Source organism: Cuculus canorus, chromosome 1 (genome assembly GCF_017976375.1).
Source record: "Cuculus canorus isolate bCucCan1 chromosome 1, bCucCan1.pri, whole genome shotgun sequence".
Lineage (NCBI taxonomy): Eukaryota > Metazoa > Chordata > Aves > Cuculiformes > Cuculidae > Cuculus > Cuculus canorus.
Genome location: NC_071401.1, coordinates 143,587,901 through 143,609,585, shown reverse-complemented (window position 1 = coordinate 143,609,585; position 21,685 = coordinate 143,587,901). Strand labels below are relative to the sequence as shown.

Below are 21,685 nucleotides of genomic sequence, written 5' to 3'. Positions count from 1 at the left end.
TGTATCAGCACAGATTGCAAAGGGGGAGCCTGTGCACACAGTCTTGGCTTTAACTGGTACAACAAGTGTGTAAGGGGCCACCCCCTACATCATGCAGTGTGGCCCTTGACATGCTCCTGCAGCTGTGACCGCTCCTCCCTGTCTGTGAGTCAGGCGTCCATTGCTTCACAACACATTCTTGCGCACTTGCAGGAGGCAGAGAATGGGTGGGATCCTGGGGGTTCAGGACTGTTTGTGAAACCTCCCCCAAAAACCATGAGCCATGGCAGGGATGAGATGCCTGTCTGGAGCAAGGTCTTGTTTGACCGCTCCCTGCCCTCCCAGTGCACACCCAGAGCAGCCAGCAGTGGGTCACAGCAGTTCTGGGCAGGCCTTGGGCACTGAGGCTGTGATGGAAATTCCAGACTCCTGGTGACCCCTTCCACTCCATCCCTATGTCCTCAGCATAGACTGGGGAACTCAGCTGCCCACAACACTGATGGGATCTGGAGCTTTTTCAGAGCAAATCCTCAAGCCTCAGTAAATGGCAGCCTCCACACTGGCTCAAGACACAGGTGATCATCTTTATCCTCTCCATCTAAAGAACTTTTTCCTAACAGGGCTTCAAATGAGACAGAAGCAATAAACGAAGGGACTGAAGAGGCAACAGCCCACTTGGAGTAGTCCTCCTGCCAGGCAGAATTTCAAAAAAACAAGTCTGTTATAGCAATGGACTCATTCAATCAATTTATTCAAGGCTTCCTTGCTAATTAATCTGAAAGACACAAATGAACGCCCTGCAAGGCTGGACTTCAACACAGAAGTACCGCCCATGCCTTGATGCCGGAGCACCAGCCTTACCTCTCTGAGGGAGCCTTTGATGGTGGAGAGTTTGTAGACAATCCAAAGAGGGATGCACACCATGGAGGAGAGGGCCAACAGCCAGCCCAGGGTGTCTCCCCACCATGGGTACACGTACTTCTTGTTGTAGGTCAGCGGAGTGTATTTGATCAGAGAAAACAGGAAGGTTGCCTGCCAAGGTGGAAGAAAGCAAGAGAAAAATAATAAGAAAATCAACACTATTAGCTAAGAGAGGTCTTCCAGGTGAGTCCACACCTGCACAGAGTCTCATGGTAACAAAGATTTCCCCAGGACAGCAACAGAGGAGACACCAGTCAAGCAAACTTTATTGGAACAGCCCTCACACGCAGCACTGGGCAAAGCAGCAAGGAGCTCACCCCACAAGCAGACACCTCTGTCACTGGTCACTCTGTCACTGCTGGGCCGGGCCCCTCTCCTCATTGTTTAGCCCCACACTTGCCCCTCAAAGCCACAAACACACAGAACAACATGCTTCCATAGTACAGGCCACATAACCCCCTATACGTAGGTATCTGTTTCTCAAAGACACCCATCTCTGCCCATCTTCCTCCCCTTTTCTCCTTTTCCTGTGGGCCCTCACCATGCAAACCGCGGGGGTGATGAAAAGCCAGCAGTATTTGATTACAGGCCATGGCCGATAGCCAATCATATCTTCAACGTTATCGTAGAAACGCTCGGCACCTGCAGAAGAAGGGAAGGATGCCTCACTGCTGCCAGGTACGGAGGGCAGCAGGGTCTGCATGTCCATGGTCCTGCATAAACACTGTTTCGGCTGTCCTCAGAAGACAAGGCAGTAACCTCAGTCTGTCTGACAGCCCTGCTGAGGAGCTCAACAGGAATGTGGCCAGCTTCAGTTTTTGTCCGGTATTTACATCCTCTTGCATCAGAACAGCCCAATGGGTTAACAGGGCCAGCTCCTCAGCATTTCCCATACTGGGACCTGAATCCAGGTTTTACCCATCCCTTTTGAATGTCAGTGCTGAGAGAGGGCTCTCAAAAATGTTTGAGGGTCTCAGCCTCCTCTATACACAGGTAGTGAAAAGACTTCCCAGCCAGCTCTAGGTCTCCAGGGAAGGAGAGCCTCCAAAGCAGGGGTACATTGGAACATGCTGAGGATATCTGCCAAGCCAAGCAGATCTCCCAGAGCATTGCTGTGAGGAAGCCACTGCCAGCTGAGTCTACTGGCACCAAAGCAAGTGTTTAGAGGTCTGCCTTGCACTGCGAAGCAATTGTCAAGATGAGCTACAGATCAGCATTTTGAGGATGACCAAGCAAGAGCCTTAGTGACCAGAGCTGGGCATCCCTTGTGGTTCATACTCACCGTAGACCCAGGCGATGCAGAGAGTCTCGAAGATGGCCACAAAGAGCAGGCACATGCCACTGGCAGCATAGTAATCAAAGAGCTGGAAGACATACATCCCACCCTGGGAAGGGCCAAGTGGGCAGCAAGGTGAGGTGGGGAGGAAAAGGGGAGAGAAATCAGGCACAGGCAGAGTTCCAGCAAAGAGCAGGAAACAAACTCCACATGTTCCCCAGAGCTAGAGGCACCTTCCTCTCTCTGGAGCAGGATTTCAGCCAACAGCAAAGGCCACGTCCCTTGTGCTCAAGGCCTGATAGAGACATGCAGCCGACCTGCTCTCAGGAATCTCTGAAACCTTTAATTCCAAAGCAGGACAGGGGAGGGCAAGTGATTGCTAGAGACAGTGGGGATATTTTAGAAGGCAAAATCAAAGAAACTCTTGTATCTGGAAGTGTGGGTGGTAACCCCCTTAAGAGACACAATGCATCTGATTTTACTTTAGCCTCCTAATCTGGAGAGAGGAGTAGCTGTACATGTGGTTTTGCAGGCGCCTGTGGCTGTGGGTCCAGAGGCTGGCAGCCTGGCACCTTCACTGCCCAGGCCTGCAAGGCTGTCTACAAAATGGGCTGGCAGGTAAGTTCAGGCACAAAGCTGCAGGTGAACACGAAAGGCAACTTTTTCAAAGTTGTGCCCAAGTGAAAACAGAAGATGGAAAGAGCATCATGGCAGCATCAATCCCTTCACAGATTGCTAAGAGAAGTTAAAGTTTTAAACCAGAACAATTTGACTCCCGGGCAATTAATCACAGCAAGGGGAATATACATAAAATCAGTGTAACAGATACGGGGCACACTCAAGCCACCAAGTTTCTTTACGTCAAATGTTCATGTAGCTCCATGCAGGAAGAAAGAGAAGGAAAAAAAACACTCCCATCATCATGCAACAGGCTACAGCTCTAAAGGTTTGGCTTGTGTAAAGACAAATCTATAACCAGAATATGGGCTGTCCAGAGCTCCAGTTATCAGTCTTGGCAGGAGAAGTGTCAGGACTGTGACTGGCACAAAGGGTGAGGGCTGGAAGGGAAAATGGAAATGCCACAAGGAGGGAAGGGCAGTTTCCCCCAGGCACTATGTAGTGGGATGGGCCTTACCAGCAAGCTCTTAGCCCCAGCACAGACCCCACCACCCACTAGAACCCCTTCTGCAAGGGGGGCATTCAGATCCAGCAGGCACCATACAGGTGGGTCTGCACCCAAAATACCTCTGTGAGCATCACCAACCCGACCAGATAGGAGAGGATCGAAACCAGCAGGATGAGGGTCTCCCGACGGTTCTTCTTGCGGAAGATGGTGGGGTACATGTCCACAAGAGCTGTGACAAGGCTCTCCACACAGACAAACTGCAAAGAGCAGAGATCCGTCCTCTGTCACCCCATCCTGACTGATTCCCCAGTCCCGCTGCCCCCATTCAGCCAAGTTCAAGCCTGTCCCAAAGGGATGGTGGGTTTTGCGTGGCAGAGAATCACCTTGCGCCTGTGCCTTTACCTGGCTGTCCAGTCCCAGCAAAACAACCATCAGGAAGAAGAAGCACGCCCAGAGTGGGGAGAAGGGCAGCATGACCACAGCCCGCGGGTAGGCGATGAATGCCAGGCCAGGCCCTGCAGGAAGAAGGGCTTTCAGAGCAGGCAGTAACATAGCAGCAGCATGGCAGAGCTGGTGCAGACCTGCCTGAGGCAGCCACCTGGCCGAAGGACAGCCCGCAGCCACACAGCCTCTTGCACCAGTTATACCAGTGCTGGATATGAAACCCAGAGCAAGCTCCAGCTGCACCGTCATCACAAGGGCTGGGAGCCAGGGAAAGCTTCTGATGTCGTGCAAGCACAGCCCAAGCCTGGATATATGGCATGCAGGCACCTCGCTTCTTCACCAAGAGACAGCAGCTGCCTCATGCTGGCTGTATCTCTTACAGGCAGCTTATATTGACCTCAAGCTATGGCAATTGCATCTTAATATTTCATGAGTGTGCATTTTTTGGATGCAGTAAGCAGAGTTGTGCACCAGGATGGGAAACTGCAGCTGCACTTTCATTTGTCCCAGGGTGGGTATCCCATGGGCATGATCACCTTGACGAGTAGCACCCCTGTGGTCCTGTCCCACCGCAGCCCCGCTCACCTGACTCAGCCACCTCGGCGATGGGCACACCCTGCTCCTTCGCCATGAAGCCCAGGATGGAAAAGATGGCAAAGCCGGCCACAAAGCTGGTGCCACTATTGAGGAAGCAGAGGGCCACACAGTCCCTGGGAGGAGAGGGCACAGCATCAGCCAGGTGAGCGTCTAGATATTACCCACACCCCATGGAAGCCCCCTGGGTCAGCACCCATTCTCCTGGCCCAGCCACTGTGCTCACAGCAAAGTCTCTCTCCCAGCATCACCACAGCTCAGCTCAGCACCAGGAGCTGTAGAAGGCTGCCTCAGGGTGAGCAACACAGCAGGATCTCCCCCAGGGAAAGCCCTCTCCAAGGACAGCATAAAGCTGCATTCCTCACCTAAGCTCCTCACTCATGAGACAGTCTCACTACACATCTAAATGCCTGACTTTTTTCTTTTTTTTCTCTCTCTGTCCCGGTCTCTCCTGTAGCAGAGAATACCAGTGATTATTTGTCTGAGAAGGGGGCATGTTTTTTTTCCTTAATAGATTTCTCAGACCAGTTATAATCTTCTTTGTTCTCAGCAACTCTAGATACTTCCTAGTCCCCACTTTATGAGAAGATGATGAGCAGGGCCTTCCAATTTATCTTCTCTGATCTATTCCCTTTTGTCTCTCTTTCATCTCATTCTCATCCATCTACTCTTTAAACTAAACATCTCTTATCTATCCAATTCCTTTTCACGCTCCACTCTCCCTAGTCCTCTTGTGACTGCAACCCTGGGGACAATAATAACATTTGCAGCATCTTTCTGAGATATTCTGAACCAAACTGAACATACCCCTTCTGGCATTCCATGGCCCACTCTGACTTTATTAAATGCTACCCTGCAAATCCAGTGTGATTTTCTATATCAGTCTTTAGGCATCTAGCATTTGGGGACATTTATGCTCCTCCCTGCACATTAACTAGATCTATTACGGTCTCAACCATTTCTAGAGAGAAAGTACAATTTACGTAGAGCCCCTACACCATACAAATTCAGATTAATCCTTCCAAAGAACAGCTCTTTGCACTGTCAAGGACTCCAGAGTGCCTGACAGCATTGCTCTGACCTTGCACTTGATTTCTAATGCAAGGGAGACTGAAAGAGGTCTGCAGAGTGAATCCCCTCAAATCTCCTGGCTGATAAGGAGGGTCACTCTCAACCAAGCTCAGCTAACCCAGTGGGAAGCCCATGCCAGAAGTTTGTTACTTTGGTTGCAATAAACCACCTGCTCTCCACTCAAGTTATATGCTCAGTCATTTTATACAGATTCCCATTTATTTCAAAATAGTTCCTTCTCAGAGCTTCTCAGGTGGAAAGGGGTGCTATGGTGGAAGGTAACATATGAGGAATGGCCAGAGAAAAGAGGTCTCTCCAAATTTTCACCCAAAAGGGAACCAGGGAGTCCTGATGATATACCTTACTGTCCCAGAAAACAAAAAAAATGGTCTTTGCTGTTTGGGGCCATTTTGGACTGCTGCCATATGAAAATTGGTTCTTCCTGCCTGCATCCTTTTCTCTCTTGCAGGCCACCGAAGGATACATCTGGCCCGGGATAAGTGAGTGGGTCCCCACCCTGGTGTACTTCTGCCCTGATGAGGCCTGGTTCTGTCTTCCTACTCAAACCAAGGCTGCAGAGCACAGGATCAACTCATTAAAACTGGGTCCATGCCTGGAAACAGGCTGGTCAAAGGTTTCACACCAAAACGATGTATAATTTCCCTGGCGAAGCCAAACAGTATAAATGGTCTGTGTGCAAACAGACATCTCTCACCTTCCTGTAGCATCTCCCAGCTACAGTTACAGAAGCTCTTTACAACCTCCCTGCTAAGCAACCCCTGTCATCCTTTCCATACTACATATCTCGACTGGAGATGTAAAGGGCTAACACCCAAGGACATGCAGCAGGCCAGAGACAAATCCATTATCTCTTCTTTTCCTACAGCTTTAAATCTCAAAATCGCATCTAGAAGAAGTGACATGAAAAGAAATTGGAGTCACAGCCCAGCTGCTGTTAGAGAAGCATCCCAACAGCAAGAGTGAACTTCTCCTCAGGTGAAGATAGACAAAGATGCCAAGAAAGGACCATGTAGCCAGTGGTGTGCCTGGACCCTCCATGGCAAAAATGACAATTTAAAACATGTAGGGAGAATCCAGTGCCAGGACCAACACGATCAGCAGAGAAAGAGTGTGAAGGGAGGTAGGTAGTTTTACCTAGAGGTGGTCTCTTCCACTCACACTAGTCTTACACCTCTGGGGATGCAGCTTTCAGATGATGGATTAATTTACAGCAAAATTAGTTAATTTTCACCTGATCACTTCAACTTGACAGCCTGATTCTACTTGGCAACTTGGCCTATCTCTGTTCAGGGCAGTCCAGCACGGGAAGAGTATACATGAAATAGAAGTCATGTCTACAAGCTTATATGTAGAACACAAATACCACATAGGAGCCCAGAGCATTGACAGCTATGCAAGAATATAGGTCCAAATGAATCTAGGAAGGATAAACCATAAGGGGAAAGGACTCTAGTCTACAGCCTTTATTAAATCTTGCAGCTCTGCTTCCTCCATGGCTACTCACGCACCCATGTAATAGGGGAGGTTGAAGTGTGGGCTGGGTTCACAAAGCTAATGAAGGAGATCTGACTTTGCTGGGTTTCAGCTGGTGTGGAACAGGGATTCATCATCCATGGCAGAGACAGAAATTTCCCTTGGGAACAAGGCACAGAGAGCTGGATTTGAGGAGATAAAACCTGGAAAGAGTTGTCAAATGCCTTGAGTAGAAACAGAAAACAGAATACTTCAAAAGGCCACTAGCCTCCAGCAGTTCACCAGCCTATGTGCACTGATGTTCAGGGAGAGGAAGGCTTTAGGCAGCAGAACCGTGCTCCAGTTACCTGTAGCAGTTGTTATGGTATTTGTTATAGCTGCCCAGAGCTGTCAGGCATCCCAGACAAATTGCATACGAAAAGAAGATTTGAGTGCCTGCATCCATCCAGACCTGCAAGGGAGATGCAAACACAGGTGAGGAAACAAGGCCAGCACAGCGCTCAGAAACTGCACAGGTGCAAAAAGGCAGAGTCCCAGGGGCTGCCATAACCAGAAGAAAGGCAAACGATCAAGAAGTCAGCAAAACTCAGCATCTAGACACACCTTTTCTAGGTGCAAGTTATATAGTACCAGGAATTACAGTGCTCAGGCACCCAGGGTGAGCTAAGAGTGCCAAAGGGAAGTGATGCACTAGGAGCCTTGCAAACCCACAGTACATATCATCATCATCTCTTTTATCCTTCGACAAATCTGCAGAACCCTGTGACTCTCCAGAGCCTCCTAGCAATGGGAGACCAAAGGAATATTTTCCATGAGAGCTGAAGAAGCCCTCTGCGAGCACAGGAGGGAGACTGGATTTGGACAAGCCTCGTCTCCCACTAGCTGGCACAGGTACATACAGCTTCTGGAGGTTGTCCTTCTCTCTAAGATGTAATTTAAAGGCCCTAAAACTTAGAAGAAAATTAGCTGGGGAGGAAAGGAGTACTAGAAATAAACAGAGTTGTTTGCAGAAGACAGCTCCTAAAAGAAAACACAAGAATGCTGCTAGTCCCACGAGGTGCTGTAGAGCTCAGTTTCACTCTTACTGTCAATAATATGTCCCAGTGCTCCAACACTGACATTTGTCAATGCCAGAGTTGATCTTGAAAGCCTAGATGTGTGCAGTCACCAACGCAACCACCATCATTGCAAAGAACAGCAAAAGCAAGCAGCAGCAGTGAGGAATGAAGTGATGACAAAGATTATTTATTAAACACTGTTTCCTAAAATCTTTCTTCCTAAAGGGTTTATTAAACAAAGATAACACAATCATTCAACAAATGCTGCAGAGCAGCCACATTCTAGAGACAAAAGATAAGCTAGTCAGGAAAGAAAAGCAGAAGAAAAGTACCAATGGGATAACTTTCATGAGAAGTCTCCATTTGGCTATACCCTCCTTCCCCAGAGAAGCAGTTCTGGTGAGCCCTCGGACGTATACCAGCTTTGCCCCGGGACGCCCTCTGAGAAAAATAGAAGTCAATGGAAAGCACCACAGAGATTTTAATGACTCTGAAGACCTCCTGTCCTGAAGCAATGGTCAGCATCTGCCTAGCGACTCCCGTTGCTCAGGCCACACTCATCAGTGCATGGTTCTGCCTTTCCTCTTCCATACTGGCCAAAGAGCAACCATGTGGCAAGAGATTCTGTTTCATATTTACTTCTTCTCCTTCCTAGGCCGATGGACCTTATGAAGGGTTGTTATGATCCCATCAGCTGTGGTTTCCTGGAGGAAATTCAGGTTCTAGCTCAAGGGACAGCTGCACAGAACAAATCCTCTCCCTGCCTACTGCTGCAAGACTAGGCAGTGCAGTGAGCAGGGAGAGAAAGCAAAGCGTTGCTAGGGCTAGCTTTGATGAAACCGCTCTCCCTCACTGTCCTGCAAAGTAACTAATACGCAGCCCCACCACCTTCTTTTTAGTCTATGGAAATCCTGTTCACCAGTTTCACAGGGAGTCAGAGCAAATCTGTGATTTGTAGAATGGGAAGGAACAGACAATGGGGTGGGAATGGAATAGTTAGTTAGAGGCACTGGGACATTGAAAAAGTAAGTGACCTTGATGTATTTTACTCTTTTTGGCAGAGCTGCATGGAGAGGTGGATTTAGACAGTAGAATGTAAGTCCTTTTTTTCATTTCAGAAAGATTAGAAAGAAATCAAAGCCCTTTTTATAATTGATTCCTAAAGCATCAGAGTGCTTGTGGGCAGTAAAGATACAGCTCTCTCTTTTCAGCTGCTTTTTAGGCACAGCAAGGTGAGTTAGACCCGCTGACAGCGTTTCATCAATAATTTAAGCGTCTTTGCATAGATCAGGGTGAAATGTTTTGCTAGGTTTGCTTTTTATTTTGCTGTTCATAGCTAGAGCTCTGGTTTTTCATCAAATTTGGGCTTGAATCACACCCTCTAACAGATTTTGGAGCCGTTGTGGTTCAGTTTGTCAAAATAACAAGTCTACGGCCACCAAATTTCCTACCCCATGCTTGCCACAACATTGCACCCAGGTAACAAGTTTCAACCAGACTTAACAGTTGGTAGAAACCTCAAGAATTTCAATTACCTATGAATTTCACAACAGCCAGGGAAGAGCAAAAAAGACAGGAACTCAGCATGTAGCAGAAAGCTACGGTGAGAGGGAGTCAACCAGTGTCAAATATCAGATAAATCACACAAGCAAGAGACACGAGAAATATCCCTGAGGCAGAAAAAGAAGTAGTGCTTTACCATACATAGTAGAAGCCAAATATCAGGACACCAAGCTTCATTAGCTATGTGGCTTACACAGTGGCTCATTTCTAAAATCCATTTATAACCTTGACTGTGTACCACAGGTCAGCACAGGGTCTGTGAGCTCCCCATTCTGCTCTCTACTTTTCCCAACTCGGCACCCATAGGGTGCACATTGGATTGTGTGGGAGACAAGCCCCAAAGATAAGCCTTGGGGGAGTATAAAACCTGCCTTATTGGAAGCAAGGCAGCCTGTGGCCGAAACAATGTAAATAAATCTAAGCTTGACTTGCAGTGATTATTATCCCACTTAGCATGACTGTGAGCACAAGGTCAGGCTGCACACACTTTATTTCTCATTTTAAAAGGTTACTGCAGCTCTTGGGGCAAAGACCAAGCCTTTTTTGCATCCTTCCCAGCCCCCTGGCAGTTCCCAAATTGCTTGGGTATCATATCAAAGAATCATATCATTAAATGGTTTGGGTTGGAAGGGACCTTAAAGATCATCCAGTTCGAACTCCTCTTCCACTGGATCAGGTTGCTCAAAGCCTCATCCAATCTGAACACCTCCAGGGATGTGGCATCCAAAGCTTCTCTGGGCAACCTGTTCCAGTGCCTCACCATCCTCACAGTAAACAATTTCATCTTAATATCTTATTTAAATCTCCTCTCTTTCAGTTTAAAACCATTATCCCTCACGCTATCCCTGCACTCTGGGATAAAGAGTCCCTCCACAGCTTTCCTGTAGGCCCCCTTTAAGAACTAGAAGGCAGCTCTAAGGTCTCCCCAGAGCCTGCTCTTCTCCAGGCTAAAAAGGCCTATCTCTCTCAGCCTGTCTTTGTATGGGAGGTGCTCCAGCCCTCCAATATCTTTGTGGCCTCCTCTGGGCTTGCTTTAACATAGCTGAGTCCTTCCTGTGCTGAGGACTCCAGAACTGAATGCAGGACTCCAGGTGAGGTCTCACAAGGGTAGAGTAGAGGGGGAGAATCTCCTCCTTCAGCCTGCTGGTCACACTCTTTTTGATGCAGCCCAGGGCCAATGGACTGCAGCAAGACTGATGCCATGGGTATTATTGACCCACTAGTGATGGAGCTGAGCAGTGGCAGTCTCAGAACCGCAGGGTCACTGGGGTTGGAAAAGACTTCAGCCTGCCTGTGGTCCAGCCTCCTCTTCAAGCCCCTCATGAGAAGCACCGCTGCCCAGCTGGCCCTGTGGGCTCCCAGGGACTCCATGGACCACCCACTTCAGGAGACAGCAACTCAAATCTACCCTCACCTACCTGCTGCCTGTGCAGTGACTTTCCCTGCAGTGACTCAGAGAAATGTTTTCTTCAGCCCTTCCAAGACTTCCCTTTCCTTCCTGTCCTGGTGATCAACAGCCCTCTCATTATTTTAATATTTTCACTCTAACTAAAGGGGCTCACTGGGGTCAGGCAGGGCTCTCTTTCCTCTGCAGATAAAAGCATGCTGCTGTTCTCTGGCCACTGGTCCCAAAGAGACTGTTAAAGTTTATCCTGTTCAGATTTCACTGGCACATTGGCATCATGGGTATTTTGATTTGATTGTTGTCTACAGCTTTCTAAGCCATCCAGTATATTTAATTCATGATTCAATTTCCTTGAACATGTTGTTTACTCTAGTTTGTAATATCCTCCTACTCTCTGCTTTTAGCTAAAACCTTCACACTTGGGCTGCAGTTATCCGAGATGGTTATGGCCTGTAAGAGGACATATTCCTTCACCCTTTAATTTTCTCAGCAATATTCGCTTTATTACATGTACTGGAATTTAATAGCCCCCTGTACTGAAACAGATCCCTCCTTAGGAAGATCTCAAAGCACTCATGGATAATAGTAAAGACCATTTTAGAGCAAAATGTTATTGAACCCCAGTGTGCGTCATACATCAAATACAGGTGCCCTGCTGAGAAGCACCAAACTGTCCTCATCAGCAAGCAGAGACAATACAGCACGGAGTGGGTACATACTGCATGGAGGCTCCTGCTCGGCATAGTGCAGAGCAGAGAGCAAAAACAACAAAAGTCTTGATGTGCAGTTAAACCAGCATTTCTTTCACTCCCAGCATCATGGCTCACGGCTCAGCTTGTGGCTGCTACCCACCAGCCACTCACTGCACCTTGCAAACATATTGCTTCAGCCCAGCCATAAAAGGGGAGATCTTGATTCCTAAGATTTCACCTCAAAACACCCAGAGCACCATTTCCACATTATTGTTTTTCCCTTCACTCAGGAATGACCCACTGGCCCCAGTGGGTCCTACAGCACTGCAACAACACAGGGCTGTGCTGCCCTGGGGCCCTGCTGCTAAGAGCTCACCACCACACTGTACACCCTAGGCCAATGCTTTCCCTCATCCTCATTTGCCTCAGGAGAGAAGAGGTAGGGAACAAGCCACTGACACTTCCATAAAGTGTTCCTGGTTCTTACACCCTCCCTACGTACAGCCAAACATCACGTTCCCAGCCTGAAACCCCAGCAGCTTGGAAAAAACATCCTCAGGCTCCTTAGGAATCAGGGTTGGAGTATTTGTTCCCCAGTTAACCTCCCTGTGCCTGCACTCAAAGCCCCCACGATGCCTTGCCAATGAGCACTGACCTCATGTAACCCCCACACCTCGGGACAAGGGCTGACCCACAGGGGCATTTTATGCACAAGGAGCCCTCCTGCTGCTGGGGTTTCTTAAACACCACAAGAAAACAAACAGATTTCTAGTTCATCCCAAAGACCACAGCTGCCTGCCCCAGGGCCATGTGAAGGGGCAAGGGATGCTCTGACGGATGCTTCTTGCTGCCCAGGGAAGCTGGGCTTTATGGTCTTCCCTGCCCCACTGCTTGCAGGCGGGCAGAAAGGCAGCTTTATTTCTTCCTGCTATGTCAGCACTGACATCAGACTCAGCAGGGTTGTGCAGCCACAGCCAACCAGTCACTGGGGTCTCACACCAGCAGGGCTGGTGAAAGGCGTGGGAGGAGGAGGAGGAGGAGGAAGCCCCACAAGGTAAATACAGCTGTGGTTCACCCCACACGGATGCCTCTCTCAGGCAAGGTGGAGGAAAGGACAACAGCCTCAAGCCCTTCCAGCATGCAGCGGGAGCTGCCAGCACTCCCTGCTGTACCTGCCCTTTGCCTCCTACACAAGGCAGGCAGTGGTGCCTGGGTTCAAAGACCCTCCATAGATCCTTTGCCAGAACTGGAGGGCACCCGGTCCCAGGCAAGGATGCGAGGGCAGATGATGGGAACAAGCGCAGCGTGCCTGTGGCAGCCTCACCGGCACACACGTCCACGCACAGGCACAGCAGGTCACCCTCCAGAACAAAAACAAACATGCTTGCCTTCAGAAAGGGGACACAGAGGGCCGGCAACAGCTCTACATTAAGCACATGGGGTCAAGTTAAAGGCTTGCTGGGAAAAAAATAAATAAGGGGAACAAATAATATTTGGCAGGCCCACAGTCACCCTCTCCTCTTGCTGGGAGCAGCAGCTCTTGCTGGTCATGGAGCTGGAGTAGGAGGGCCCAGAATTTGGAGAGGATCTGGGGGCTCTGACCCCTTCCCCAGCATGGCTTTGGAGGCCCATGATTAACCCAGAAGGTCACAGCCCTGCAAGAAGCACTCGCCCCCTCATCCTCCCTGCACCAGCCTGAGAGCCTCCTCCTCAGCGCAACCCTGGTAGTGAGAGTTGCTCCATTGCAAACTGTGAGCCAGACCCCAACAGGCTCCCTCTCCAGCCACAGGGACAGCAGAGAGCCCACTGAAGAGCTGGGGTGGAGCATTTCCATCTCTTGCCTCCCTTTCCTGCTGCATTCATTGGGAAGCAGGACCCATGGGATCTCTGCAGGGGCAAACAAGGCTCCATGGACATGGGAGGGACATGGAGAAGGTTATTTGAAAAGTAATGCAGATGAGAGAAGGAGACAATGAGAAGCAGAGTGTGGATGAGGGTAATGCTCTGAATTTAGCTGCGCAGAGCATGTCAGGGCATTCAGGCACAGTGCTGCACAGGGTCAGGTGGCTGGTGCTGTGGTGGGAATGGTTGGTGGGATATTTGCATAGCTGAGAGTCCTCTGCAGGTCCTTGCTACTGCTTGTGCTTTTGACATGGCTGGGACAGGTGGAAATCAGCTCATCACAGAAAGTTTTTCCTTTACATAAAGGCTAGATAAAGTGTAAGTGCATGCAGGAAGGCAGTGGGGTTTCTGGAAATTTCAAGAGGAAAACAAAGTGTAGGTTTTGAGAAATGACTGCTGCTTTTCCAGAGAGGGAAAAGCTCAGATGCTGTTGAATTTACTCCTCCTTCATTCTTCCTCACTAAACCTAACAAAATTTATCTAAAAACTCTTGAAACTTGACACCAGAGTGAAAAGAGACTGTTACTTTTCTTCTCTCTAAAGCAAACCCAAACACATTGGCATCGCTTTCTGCATCAAGCCTGTCGCTCCTCTCTTTAAATCTGTCTAGTAAAACAATGTCTGATCATGGTATGAAAGCATCAAGCGACGAAAAGCCTGCCAGCACCTGAGAAAAGTTATTCTGATTACAAGTTTCTCACACTCAAAACTCATTTTTGTCCTGAATTCCTCTCGTTTCAGCTTCCCACTAGTGGATCACACAGTGCACCCCTCTCCTTATTCATATTTGTAGATCTCCAGTATTATCTACCAAAATAAACAGCTGATAAAATTACCACAAAAATAATTGAAAAGGGCAGGGTGATCAAAAGTGGAAATAGTAAACAATCCCAAGAATCCCATTTAGTTAAATCACAAGCCATACTACGAAATAAATACGAACTTTCCAGAGCACAGAAAATGCAGTCAAGGAGGGGGGAGAATTTTGGGCATAGTAATGTCCATACATAATACTAAATATTACGCAAATAAAACCTAAAATATGTGGTTGCTTTTTTAGTTTGATGGCATGCTGTTCAAAATAGATGATCTCTTCAGTGTTTTTTTTCTTATCTGCTTGTATTTGAGCAGAACTGGACTTCGTTATCCAAAATTTTTGTTTGGCAGTTTCTCCATATAATCTGATTGACCTATCAAATGCATTGTATTTACCATTTTAATTATAAGCATTTCATAGATTCAGAAAATGAAGCCACAGGAAGATTTAGGGCTTTGCAGAATCCATAGCCGGAAGAGACAACCATCAATCAGCTAGCCTGAGTTCTCATAGGCAGGATTTCCCAGTTCTGTCCAAGGTCATTTGGCAGGTGAAATGCAATGATTTTCACACACCAGTCAGATGTTCTGACAATCACATCTCGGCTGCTGCTGCTCCCCTGGTAGAATCTGCTAAATAATTCATCCTCTCTTTTCACCTAGTTTTTAATGTACTTTGAAGGAGTTTTGATTTTGTCCCGTTGCATATTGTTTGACCTTTGTTTAAACCCCCTCTTGAGGTGACTTATCATAAAGCTGAGATTGGAGAAGGTATTTTTATTTTATTTTTCTTTAATTTCCAGAATCCCTTCTTCCTTTCCCAGGCACTAAAGGATCTCCTTTTTTTTCCTGGGCAGTGCAGGATTGTGGCTAAACAACTGTAGCTCACCATCCTCCAAGTACAAATCAATTATAATCCACTTGGCCCTGATGGGCTGGCTGGACTCACACTGTCCTTGTACAGAGAGAAGGGGTATACCATGCATTTGTGGGGCTTGGGGCACTAACCCTTCCCACTCTGATAGGAAAATGCAAGAGAAACCCTGAGCCTCGCTTCTTGGTTCGTTTGGATGGTTAAAGCATGCTGGAGGAAGGCAACTGCTGCCCCCAACTCCTTTTCTCCTGCAGAAAGGAAGAATTCATTGGGGAATGATAGAATCGGGAAGGGAGGAGGAAGTTTTCCTCCCTCTGTGGAGGATAAGCCATCTTCTTGCTCTGAAGGGTTACTCTGCCTTTCCACCAGTGCATTAGCATTTTTCAGGCTGGAAGGAAGCTGTGCTTCTAAAGCTCAGGCTGTAATTGGAAAAGTTTGCCAGGACAGACCTAATGAGGACACAGCTAGAACTAGCAAAACCGTGCCATTCCTGAAGTCATTTAATTCAGTCCCCTGGGTGACATAGTCACAGTAACAACAGCGCTTTTCATAAGTGAATGAGCAACATTTGAAAATGTTATTTCATTTCAGAGGTCTCTTGCACCTCATCGGCATGAATGGAGAAACAAACACTGCAAACACAACCCTGTCCTTACCCTTTTCCAAGCCTTGCTGCACCTTCACACTGAGGAGCAGCTATCCTGCCCATCTCCTGTCCACAGGTAAACCAAGAGACTAGGAGAGTAGCCAGCACTGTAAAATGAGGCTTTTTATCCCCCGCTCGGGCACAGCATCAACCAAAGAGTGACTTAAAGAAAGCTGAGCAGGAACTCTGATTCTTTCCTAGGATAAAAAACAGACCACCTGGAGCTGGAATCCGGACACTCATGATCAGAAGCTGTGAGTCAAACTAACTTGCACAGAGCTACATTATGCCAGTGCCGTAGGTGGGACATGGGGATTTCACTCAGCAGCCCTCAATGTGCTGATATACCCACTCACAGGGACCTTCTCTCCTTTGTTAGGGAAGGCAGGATCAGCTGGAGCCATTCCTCCCCCAGTACTTATGTCCCTGCTTGCAAAATTAGTACCTAAGGCAGCACTGGGGCTAGATGACAAAGAGTTAATGGGGTTATGAAGGGTTTTGCTGGCCTATTTTCCAGGCAGGCACCCTTTAATCTACTTTGGAAACACCTTCACACAAAGGCTGGTACAGCAGCTCAGCTGGAGCCAGGATTTAACGTGGAAGAACTTGTCCCAAAGAGATTAACTGCAGCAGTCGGGTGCTGACCCTCCTGTCAGACAGGCAGGAATTTCTTACCAAGGACAGGGAAGCAAGAAGGGCAGCCAGGTCCCAGGGAATTGCTGCAGCACACCACAGCTCCTACCATCTGCACACCCAGCGTGCTTCCCAGGGAAGCCAGAGCAAGCATGCCAGGAACAGGGCTTATCCCCACAGGCTGCCGGCACAGTGCAGAGCAGCACCCCACATACAGGTTGCCTCCACAGCAGAGCAGTGTCCCCAAAAAGGGAGGGGCACAGCGGGTGCCACTCATGACAAGGGGTTAAATCCCACTGCCCATACCCCATGGCAATTCAGATCCAACTCGGACTAGAAAATATGGTAACACCAAAGGTGAAGGCTGAGGGTGAGAAAGCACAGGGACCACCAGAGTGCTCACCAAAATCACAGACCTGACTTATGCCCAGAGGGTGAAAAAGAGGAGACAGGAAGAAGAAATCGGATGAAAAAGAGTAAGAAAAGAAAAAGGTGGTAGAGAGGACAGCCATGGGCATCCATGCAAGCACAGCTCAGCCATTTGGTCCTCCCTCCACCTTACCTGGGGGTCTCCAAGGCGACTGATGTCTGGATAAAGGTAAAACAGGATTCCCTGGGATGCCCCAGGCAGGGAGACTCCCCTGATCAGCAGAACGATCAGCATGAGGTATGGGAACGTGGCCGTGAAATACACCACCTGAGAGGACGAAGGAACAAGCATGAGTGAGCAGCACAGTCCAGAAAGCGCACTGCCAGCTAGCAGCACAGCACCAACCCCAGGCTAGAGGAGATAGGCAGCAGCAGGGGATGGGTAAGGCTGCCTCGCCAAGAACCTTGCTGTCATCTGCAGCAGAAAGAAATGAATATTAAATGTAAGCCCAGGAAACGTGTGACATGCCATGGCATGTCTGAAACCAGAGAAAAACTTTCTAGTCCTAAAAGCGATCCAGGCCCCAAGCCTGGCTGTCACCAGTCTGGAGTTAGAGTAGCTCCACTGAAGCCAACAGTGTAATATCTGTTATCTATGTTCAACAGTGAAGGAGCTCCCCCAGCATCCATCTGAACATTCCTACCCCCAGTAGAGGCCTGGGTGGCACACAGAAAGTCTCTTCTCTCCAACATTTAGTACCAAGAGTGAAGAAGTGTACAGATAAGAGATATGTTCTGAAATGTGATCGCTACCAGAGGACCACCAGAGACAGCACTGGGGTTCAGGGCAGACACTGTCAGATGGATTGCGCCCACCACTTCCCACTGCAACAACATGCAGCCATTCCCTCTGACTGACCCCTGTTCAAACACCCAACATGGGCACTTCAGGAAGAGTAGGGTAGCATATCTCAGACTTGCCACCAAGGACTCAGACCCAAACAAGACCTTTAGCTTGTGTCCCTTGCTTTTTACACCCCTAGTCCCATGAGCAACACAGAGGTACTAAGGGTAAAAATCACTTCGTCTAGTAAAGGAGCAGAATGCTGCAGGCCAGTATCTGCTAATCCTTTCAAGGACTCCGTGTCTGGTAAATATAACATTCAATTTGGGGATTACAGGGATACTTTCAGTATTGTTCAGGCTAATTGCTGTAGCATGCTACAACAACATTCTGTGGTCTGTATTTTCCACAAAAACAGCCCAGTATCAAGGGCTGATGCAGCCTCCCCAGCAATTCAAGTGGTGTCATACATCCCTTTGCATTGCTTCAACACCTTCAAGAATTATTGACCACCTCAAAAAAAAGTCGTTCAGTCTGTTGTACCATAGTAGGCCAAAAAAGAAATTTTCCTCCTTCAGATTCTTCCTCTGTGGACATGCTGAGTGAGGATTCACATCAGCACACTTCACCTGAATGCTAACTTACAGCTCTTTTCTCAGCTTGGACAGTTACGCACCAGAGAGCTAAAGCTCATCCCTGGAGGAGCCATAATATGTAACTATGTGAAATGATCTATTTCTCATGCCTGCCCATCCATCTGAAATGAATTGATTAAAAATTCACTTAAAGTCCACTGTCCCTACGTGGAGATCACAGGCTCTGCTACAGCTACAGCGGTTTCTGCATTAAAGGAGTTCCTACTTAGAATGAGCATATGATTTCCCTGAACAGTACGACCACTTTCACTCTACCCTTGGATAATCCTTTTGATCTGAGTGACTCAAAAGGAGATTTCTTCTGGAACCACCCCAATATACTCCATTGGAATAAAGCAATGTCCAAAGAACCTGACACTGCATTACAAGTCATCCTTTAAGTCAAGACACACGCTCTTTGGTGATTCAGTTCTGTAATGCAGAAAACCAGAAGGATTTGAGAGATATCCCATCTGTGATAAACCACACTGCTAGATTATCATCTTGGCCTGCAGCTCCAGGTTTTCTATGCATTTCATGTTCCCTGCTCTTATATCATGGCAGTCTTGGTTAATGCCACAGAGGCTGGTGAAAAACACCTTACTGGGGCTCATGATTGCCTGAGATGTCTGTACCAGCAGATCTATTGCTGTGCCTATGAATCTACATCCTGAAGATTGAAGGAACGTGGGGCAAACATCCTTCAACACACAGGCAAACACCATCATTCATTTCATTCTCAAATTTTCAAGAAGCCTCTGATTTAGAGCTTTTCAGTGACAGTTAATCAAATCTTCAGGTCCTGTGAGTTTAACAATCATCCTTGTAGTTACCACAGAACCAAATTCTTCCTTCAGGAATATGACAGGATGCAAGTCTAATCCTTCTCAGCTCAAGAAAGCAAGATTAAAAACAAAAATCATAAAAACAACCCATTGCCTCTGAACCCTAGTGCACATTCTTCCAGGTTGCCAGGTTGCACATTCTCCGCTGGACCTCTAAATAGTATAACACCAGTTCTAGAGGCTCAGAACACAGACTGGTAGATGGCTGGTGTACGATTTGGATTCACATTTTGGTAAAGTCCTACATACACTAGAGCCTGCACAAACTAGTTGTGTTAAGCTTTTCACTCATCAGTTGCTCACATCTGCACTGAGAACAGAGGCCTGAATACGGAGAATGTTTTGCTGGGTTAAGGGTGCCAAACTTCTATCCAACAACAGGAGCATCTGGATCTAACGACGTATTACTCAATGCTTGGCTCAGACCCAATCTTTTTTGTGCATTGTTAGCATTAACTACATCACTAGGAACCTTGCCGGGATCAGTGTGATTGTTCTGTCACATGCTGGTCAACAACATCCAGGGTTTTATTTGAATCTGATCCACATGCCTCAGCAAAGTGGTTCCATCTGTGACAACCTCCTGTATCTGCGAGTGCTCCTCAGGGACGGACAGTCCCTGCATCAGAGGATGTGAACCACTGTTGCCGTTCTGAAAAGTTTGATTTCAGCTAGTGGTGTTTGCCCCTTCACAGGCAAATCCCCAGGACTAATATATATCTCTTCCCCAACAGGACTGTATTCCCACAGCCATCATTTTGGATGGATTATCAAATATGCAGTTTGATAAACCTATGGGCACTGTTGATTTACTGAAAGAAAGTTTCTGTTTTCAAGAAGACAAGATCTCGCCATTGGTGGATGTTTTTGCTAAAAAGCACTTACATTTAACCTAGAACTTGTATCTAAAATAGATCAAATTTGTTCTCAGCACTTCCCACGCTATGTTTGCTGTATCTTAGTATCATATTTGCTGTTATTATACTGCCTCTGCTTTCTTTTACCAGGCCACCACAGCAAGCAGTTGCTCTTTTCTTCTACTTTTACTCCATGGAAACCAGAAAACATCATCTCTGCAAGCTGCTTGATTTCCCTGTCATGTTTCATAATCCCAGACCATTCTGGAAGCAGAGAAACTGCTTATATCTATGCCTCCAACCTGATGGAAATGGGTGCAGCAAAAAATTTACACCTCATCACACATGATAGCTTGTTCAAAGCATGCAGAGAAGCCACCATTTAGATGGCATACTAAACCTTTTCGTTTCCATCTGTTCTTGCTGGTTCCAGACAAAGCTGGCTGAGAATGGGTCAGGAGGCAGTAGCAGAAACTAAGTAATAAGAGTCAGCACAAATGAAAGTGGCACACTCTGCAACAGAGGGAGCATGAGATGGAGCTAGACAGTGGCACCACCCCTTCCCAGAAGCATCAAAAAACCCACAAACCCTGCAGTAACCAGTGTGGAAAAAAAACAGATGGCCTTTATTGCCAGGGAATACAAGCAACTGTAGGAAGAGCTGGGGCAAACAAAAAAAAGATCCTCATGGTGATGACGGTGATGAGGCAGACAGAGCAGGTCATCAGAGTTATCTTCATTACTATCTAATTAATTTGAAGATTTTGCCAAAAGAGGCAAAAATACACTGCTTGGTCACACTGTGGTGGGAGAGAAGGGAACATGCAACCACCCCATCAACAGGAAAACTGCAGGGTTTCGTGGGCTTGTAGGTGGAGAGGGATCAGATGGGGATATACATCATGAAAACTAATGCTCTGAGATGTCTCAGCACTCCCATCCTTTTCTACCCAAAATATAGGGCCTGGCTCACACTCCTACTGCAATTTGAGCTGCACATGCTCCTGCCAAATCATTCAGAGAGGGTCTGCCAGGGGACCCCTAAAGGACCTCTCTGAACATACAAAAAGTGAGTAGATTGAGCACTCCAGCTGTGACTAAGAGAAGAGACTTGATCTGAACCAAGCACTCACCTTGCCTGTGGACTTGACCCCTTTCCAGATGCAGAAGTAACAGATGATCCACGCCAGCAGGAGACAGAGAGCCAGCTCCCAGCGCAGGCTGCCCAGGTGCTGGATGCCATCAGATATCTTTAGTACTCTCCTCCTGAATTGAAGGAAGAAAAAAGCATCCAAGTGTCACTGATGTTGGCCACCGATGTTCCCAATACCTGGTAGTGAGAATGGTCTGAGCCAATACCTGTAGTGAACACTGGTTCTCACTACAGCTCTGGGGAGAAGGGACATCTTACTAGCAAAGCCCAAGCCTGAGCTGCAAGGATTCCTCAAAGTAATCAAGCAGTGCTTTCCTCTTAAAAGTACTGTCAGCCTGGTGGATAACACCTTGACACTTGCTTCTAAGCTCACTCCAGTGCTGGCCTGTTGAGCCAAGACAGGTCTTCTATCCTTCTCCCACTTTTCCTCTGTCTTGTTATTTTTGGGGAAAGAGCTCTCTCTCTGCAAGAACATGTGGTACATTGCA

The 21,685-nt window shown here is 47.7% G+C and overlaps 1 protein-coding gene across 6 annotated transcripts in view; it reads right to left on the bottom strand.

Moving 5' to 3' along the window:
- Positions 1-21,685, bottom strand: part of SLC6A13 (solute carrier family 6 member 13) — a 36,511-nt gene that overhangs the window by 806 nt on the left and 14,020 nt on the right. For 4 of the 6 annotated variants that reach the window (XM_054077050.1, XM_054077059.1, XM_054077082.1 and 1 more), the window contains 9 exons: positions 21,178-21,310; positions 17,057-17,191; positions 7,253-7,356; positions 4,332-4,456; positions 3,705-3,817; positions 3,422-3,559; positions 2,183-2,285; positions 1,442-1,542; positions 841-1,011 (listed from right to left, as the gene is read on the bottom strand). In XM_054077050.1, the coding sequence (XP_053933025.1) occupies positions 841-1,011; positions 1,442-1,542; positions 2,183-2,285; positions 3,422-3,559; positions 3,705-3,817; positions 4,332-4,456; positions 7,253-7,356; positions 17,057-17,191; positions 21,178-21,310 (1,123 nt within the window). The remainder of the gene's footprint in view (positions 1-840; positions 1,012-1,441; positions 1,543-2,182; positions 2,286-3,421; positions 3,560-3,704; positions 3,818-4,331; positions 4,457-7,252; positions 7,357-17,056; positions 17,192-21,177; positions 21,311-21,685) is intronic. The other 2 variants (XM_054077075.1, XM_054077068.1) reach the window with 2 other exon arrangements.